Source organism: Gekko japonicus, unplaced genomic scaffold (assembly GCF_001447785.1).
Source record: "Gekko japonicus isolate JY-2015 unplaced genomic scaffold, Gekko_japonicus_V1.1 scaffold1280, whole genome shotgun sequence".
In the NCBI taxonomy this organism is placed as follows: domain Eukaryota; kingdom Metazoa; phylum Chordata; class Lepidosauria; order Squamata; family Gekkonidae; genus Gekko; species Gekko japonicus.
Genome location: NW_015165276.1, coordinates 451,488 through 458,415, shown reverse-complemented (window position 1 = coordinate 458,415; position 6,928 = coordinate 451,488). Strand labels below are relative to the sequence as shown.

Here is a 6,928-nt window from a genome sequence, read left to right as displayed (position 1 = left end):
TTTTGACTTCCCACTTTAGCATTCCAGTCCCCTATAATGATAAGGACATTTTTTTTGGTATTAGTTCTAGGAGGTGTTGTAGGTCTTCATAGAACCGGTCCACTTCAGCCTCTTCTGCATCAGTGATTAGGGCATAGACTTGGATTACTGTGATGTTGAATGGTGTGCCTTGGAATCGGACTGAGATCATTCTGTCGTTTTTGAGATTGTATCCCATTACTGCCTTTCTCACTCTCTAGTTGACTATAAAGGCCACACCATTTTTTCCATGGTATTCTTGGACACAGTAGTAGATATAATGGTTTTCTGGGTAAAATTCGCCCATTTCCACTTTGGTTCACTGATTTCCAAGATGTCGATGTTCAGTCTTGCCATCTCATTTTTGACCACATCCAACTTACCTTGATTCATAGATCTTACATTCCAGATTCCTATGCAGTATTGTTCTTTGCAGCATTGGACTTTCCTTTCACCATCAGACACATCCACAGCTGAGCATCCTTTCGGCTTTGGCCCAGCCACTTCATTCTTTCTGGGGTTACTCGTACTTGCCCTCTGCTCTTCCCCAGTAGCATATTGGACACCTTCCGACCTGAGGGGCTCATCTTCCGGCATTATATCTTTTAGCCTTTTGTTACTGTCCATGGGGTTTTCTTGGCAAAGATACTGTAGTGGGTTGCCATTTCCTTCTCCAGTGGATTACGTTTTGTCTGAGTTCTCTGCTGTGGCCTATCCATCCTGCATGGCCCTCCATGGCACAGCCTGCAGCCTCATTGAACCATGCAAGCCCCCTCACTATGTCAAGGCAGTGATCCATGAGAGACACACATAAAGGGGAGAAGATAGCAAATCTGTGACAGGAGGATTAGGAATTGATTATAATTGGTCAAAGTGAACATGTGAACACATGAAACTGCCTTATACTGAATCCGACTCTTGGTCCATCAAAGTCAATATTGTCTACTCAGACTGGCAGCGGCTCTCCAGGGTCTCAGACGGAGGTCTTTCACATCACCTACTGCCAGATCTCTTAACTGGAGATACCAGGGATTGAACCTGGGACCTTCTGCATGCCAAGCAGATGTTCTACCACTGAGCCACGGCCCCTCCCCAAAAAGGCTCCTAAAAGGACATAAAATCTACTAAATACTTTATGAACTACTTTATGAACAATTTCTTCTCCCTAGTTATTTCCCATTTTCCCACCATGATGTCTAATGTTGTTTTTCATATAGAAGCTTCCACTGACAAAGGAAGCTTCCATGTCAGTAAAGAAACTCAAAATTTATAAATCTAGTATGGAACACATGAGGAAAAATATTACCTTTTATTGCAGGAGAAGGGGGAAAATCACTAAGAAGCCTCTGTTAGACAGATCAGGTGACAGAAAGTCAGGCTTTTAAGTAATTTCCCTCTGTAGGATAAACAAAATCAACTTGAGAAGATACAAAGAAGTTCTTCACCAAGATGCACCTGAACTAACAATACACCACTGAATATGTCCTCTGATTGCAAACTTCATATTTGGCCATCAGTAATCTATTGACCATCTAGAGATTAAACATATACCTAGCAATGCTAAGAACAGTTGCCTTGCTAATAAACTGCCCAGCAGCCCTGTATAAATCATGCTTGATTGTATCAGGAACTTATCAGCCTACTCCAACAAAGCCATCCTAGACCAATCTGGCTTTTTTTTCCCCTTGTTGATCTCTGTAAGATGCCTACTTGAGACTCATCCCTGATTTCTTGTCCCCTTAAATTTGGGACAGGAAGTGAGAAAGGTAACCTGGGAGGAGAGGCCAATAAGCAGGCACAGATCTGACCCAAGCACCTAAATTCCTACAGCCAGCTCTGATTAAATGTAACTACATTCTATACTCTAAGCAGTAAAACAGCTATCACAAATACTGATATAACCTCTCTTTGAAAGTTAACTATCCCTAAATAAGCCATGGTCCTTGGCTGTTTAGATTTTCCCCCTCAATTTTAACAGTGTCTTTAATTTACAGGAAAAAGGCCTGGAAAGTTCTCTGCGTGCCACGGAACAGCAGTACCAGACTCAGCTAAAACATTTAGAAAGAGAGATTGAAGGTTTAGAGAAAGAGCTACAAGACGTGCGGCAAGGCATTGAGAAACAGCTGCAGCAACATGAAGAATTACTGAACACTAAAATGAGGCTTGAACAAGAGATAGCTACATATCGCAGTCTTCTGGAGGAGGAGGAGGAAAGGTACCTGTATCCCATTTTCAAATATCCACAACATAGCCACTGTTCTTTGAGCCACATTATATATTATGTATTTCATTTCTTCTATTTATATTTTGCTTCTTAGCCAAAGATCTTAAATGACTAGTACTGCTTCGAATTGGATCAAGCTGTATTCAATCATTTATCTAATTCTGAACTGGGCCACAGAGTATAGATCAATATATCCACAAAATTGAGCTAGGAATGAATAGGGGGATTTTCTCTACAAACCTGAAAGTCTGATGTTTGTAGAAAACTCTGAAATCTAAAATAAAATACATTATTAGAACCCCCCCAAAATAATAGAAACAGCACCTGTAGCTTTAAGAAAAGAGTGCCCACTGAGCTTTCAGTCACCATTTTGGAGGTTGCTAGGCAATCACAATATTGCTGAGCCTGGCTTCTGTCAAGCAAAGTGGGGGGATGGACTTAGAGGCCAAAACTGGGGCTGGCCCATTGGGCCTGGCTCAGCAGAGGCCACCAAACTCAGCCAGACCTTTCTCATGAAAAGCTGCAAGGGTGAGGGGAAAGCTGAAGACACTGGAGTGGATAAAAGGTAGGTTGGCTTGTAGGTGGGAAGAACAGAAGAAAGCAAGAAAAGGGCAGAAGCTGTGAGAGATGCTAGGTAAGAAAAAGAGGAAATAGTGGAGGGGGGAACAGGGGAAAATTAGATGTCCCCAGCAGGTCTTTACAGGTCCCCAGCTCATTAGTTTCTTAATCCACACATGCACAACCAAAAATATTCATGATGCTTCATGTAAAACAGCGGGTATGCTTTTTCTTACACAGAAGTCCTTTTAACTGGCGACGTTGCAATGAGGACCTGACAAGTTCAGCATGGATTCAGGCAATGAACTGTCCAGCATATGCAATCTCACCCTGTACATAACTCATCCATTACAAGTATTCATGGTTTTTATTCTCTTAGAAAGATACAACTATGGACCATTCTTATAATTTCTTCCCTTTCCCCCCTAGGTTTCATTGTTCTACACGCAAAGAAAGAAAAGAAGCCAAAAAGCCCACCACTAGCAGAATAGCATTTATCTTGCCTTCATGTGAGTTTTCTTAAAATCAGGCAATAAAATAAAGGAGAGTGCCCAATTTAGGCAAGGCCTCATTTGATCTGGATTCTCTAAGACAATCAGCCGCCGGAAACAAAACAAACAAAAATAGCCTCCAGTTTCTAGCATTAATAGAAACAAGGTATAAAACAATTCACACACATGTAATACACACTGGCAGTGTTCCCTCTAAGCTGAGTTTGTGTGAGCTGGCTCACAGTTTTTTAGCCTCTGGCTCACACATTTTTGTCTTAGCTCAGGAAGGATGGCTCCAGAGCAAACTAATTTATGCAGTAGCAAAATCGCTTGCTCACAACTTTAATGCCAGCAGCTCACAAAGTAGAATTTTTGCTCACAAGACTCCACAGCTTAGAGGGATCACTGTACACTGGGTGTCTGGACTAGCAAAGTCCCCACATGGCTTGAGGGTCTCAGGATCCAGTCCATCCAATTAGTCAAGATGACAAATATGAACAGAGGATGCTGGGGGGGAAGTGGAGTTTCACTCTTTTTCTTTCTTGTTTACCTGTTAAAAGTAGGGTACCTCAAGCTACTTCTCTCCTGTAGGGGGAGGGTTGCCAACCCTAGCTTGTGAAATGCCTGGAGATTTGTGGTTGGAGCCTGGGAAGGGTTTTGGGAGGGGACAGATCTCAGTGGGTTATAATGCCATGGAGTCCACCCTCCAAAGTAGCCATATGGTTCAGGAGAACAGATCTCTTTCATCTGGGGACCAGATGTAATTCCAGGAGATTCTCAGGCTCTACCTGGAGGTTGGAAAACCTAGGAAAAGGTACAGATTTTAGGTGGTTGTACATTTTGACCAAAAAAAACAGCCATGGGGAAAAAATAAGTGGCTCCTTCCCCCTCTCATCACCCCCTCTCACCCACTCCTAACTTTCAAGGCTTATAAGGGCTGGGGGTGGGGATACAGACCACTATGTGGCACAGCTCTTTTGGACCAGAACCTCTGAGTAAATAAAGAAACCACAAGAATGCAAGTGCAGGAACCATCTGAACACTGGATAAAGCAGAACAAATCATGTGACATATCTTACTTGGTAATTTAGTCTGTTGTTAAGTAGTCAGAAGTCTAATATTTTGTTGTTGTTTCTTCATTTATACAGCTAGCGAGCTGAAGAAGCATGAGATTGAAAAAGTAGAAATATTGACAAAGCAAGCGGTCTTAAATGGAGGTGCTGTGAAAGACAGTGCAGAAGCTCATGGCACGATACAGTAAGTAAAAAAAAAGCAAAACTGAGCACATAAAAGGTGTAGGCTTGCCAAGTAGCCCCTGACCACTTGCAAGGGATGAAGGGGTATGGTTGCCAGATTCAGGTTGGGAAACTCCTGGAGATTTGGGGATGGAGCCCGGGAAAGACAGGGACCTGAGCTGGGATACAATGTCATAGAGCCCACCCTCCAAAGTATTCATTTTCTCTAGGGGAACAGATCTCTGTAGTCTCTAGAGCTGTAACATCAGGGGATCCTCAAGTCCACCTGGAGGCTAGTATCCCTAAAAAACAGTAAGGAAACATTCTTTAAGTCCAGCCTTGAATATTTTGCTGCCTGTGAGACAAATTCCAAATTTCCTTTTCTGACTAATTGACATAGCAGTTGATACTACATCAGGAAGTTCTCTTGCACATACCTCAGAAACACAAATGAAAATTGTGCAAGACAGCATTAACAATGTCCAATTTCCTGTTGGCTAAAGCTGCCACATCACTTTGCCTCTAGGTTTGCTAACTGCCTGAAGAAAAAAATCCTGACCTTTGTCACTGAATCATTTTTCAGGCAGGGGATAAAGGCTACAGAGTGTAGATATGCTTGTAATTGCACTATGTTGTAGGATTTTATATTCAAACTAACCTTTGCCATTGTATATATTTATTTACTATTATTTATTTGGAAAAAATATAAGAATATAAGAACATAAGAGAAGCTAATGTTGGATCAGGCAAATGGCCCATCTGGGCCAACACTCTGTCACACAGTGGCCAAAAATATCAGGGGCCGAGGATGGACGGGAGGGCACAGCGCCTGCAGTCGCTTGAGAGCTGAGCTCTGGGCGATTGATCATTTCTTCAGACTTAAAAGGTCTCTGAACAATTACAGACTGCCCCACACTCCAGAAAAGGAGTAGTGGGGGGCAGGGGGCTTGAGCTGAGGTCCCAGCGAGAAGGCAACTCACTGGGAGACCTAATTAGCTCGCTCTGAAGCAAGACGGAGGAAGAAGCTCACTGAGGTGGGCAGAGCTGTGCTGCCGTGAATCAAGAGGCTGACAGGCGAATTTTAAATTGAGCACAGAAACGTGAGTGAAAGAAACAGCTCTGTGTTCTCAAAGTAAAGACTGTTGTATTTGAAATCCCCAACAGACTGGGAACATCTCCCTAATTCTACTTAACTGGCCAGAACAGAAAGGGAGAAATTTCCAACTTGAGCTGTGTTTTGGCAAAGTAGAGGGGAAACGGAACAGCTGGGGAAAAATACCGTCAAACTGCTAATAGAAGCACAAGGAAAAATTAAAGAGATATTTTTATAGAGAAGCCATGGAGTTTGTGGATGTATAAAGAGTTAGCAAGTCCTTACATTTTTCTCCGATCTGAATTTTTCCCTCCACTAGGAGGGGGGCAGGAGGCCCATTATAATTAGTGGGGTGAAGTGGTAGAGCCAACCTGAAAATTTAATAAAGACTAAAAGTGCTTGCTATGTCCATAATTGACTATAATTGACTATTGAGGGTTTTAAAACTGACTCCCCCCCCCCAACGGAGCGTAGATGTGCATGGAACAGCTGGGAAAAGATGGTGACCTTGAACAAATAATAACAAAGTCTAGGCATGTGGCCAAGGGATACTGGTGACTCTCCAGCACTGGGCAGTGAACCAGAACTGGGCTTAAACCATAACACAGAGATAACAGAATCTGGGAAGTCAGCCAGATGGGGGAAAAACAATAAATAAAGAGACAATAGTAACATTGGTTAGAATTTGTATAAAGCTCAGAGAACAATCAGCAAAATGTCAACTCTTAAAAATGTTCACACTGCTAAGACTACACAATCTTCACCAGGGACAGGGGGGGTGACTGTTAGGAAATTAGCAGTACCAGTGCAAAAAGAAATGCAGAGCATGGTGGTCGAAGCAGTCGATCCAATCAAAGCTCAGATGGACCAAATTTTAAGACAAATAACACAAATAACTGAGCAATTTACAAATAGTATGCAAGCCATTCAAAAACAGGTGGCGGAAAACTCAAAGGACTTAGCAGAGCTGAAGAAAAACAATGAGAAGACAGAGAAGAAGATGAAAGTGGTGGAAGAGGACACAAGAAGGATGGAAGACAAACAACGGGATTATGAACAAGAGTTTATATGACTGCGGGTGGAAAAAGCGGCATATGTGTTAAGATTCCAGAACCTTCCAGAGGAAAAAGATGAAGACCTGCTAGGGAAGATGGCTGAATTACTGGCAGACCATATGGACATGGGAAAAGATGAAGTGGAAAAAGAGTTTGATCAAGCATTTAGAATGAATTCAGCCTATGCAAGATGGATGAAAGTTCCACGGAAAATTCAAGTATGCTTCTATAAGAGGATGGTAAGGGACAAAGTA

At 42.4% G+C, this 6,928-nt stretch overlaps 1 protein-coding gene across 1 annotated transcript in view; it reads left to right on the top strand.

Moving 5' to 3' along the window:
* The window catches only part of KRT222 (keratin 222, type II), a 47,746-nt gene that overhangs the window by 26,788 nt on the left and 14,030 nt on the right, over window positions 1-6,928 (top strand). Inside the window, exons 3-5 of the mRNA XM_015410263.1 lie at window positions 2,013-2,233; window positions 3,230-3,309; window positions 4,440-4,548. Of these exons, the coding sequence (XP_015265749.1) occupies window positions 2,013-2,233; window positions 3,230-3,309; window positions 4,440-4,548 (410 nt within the window). The remainder of the gene's footprint in view (window positions 1-2,012; window positions 2,234-3,229; window positions 3,310-4,439; window positions 4,549-6,928) is intronic.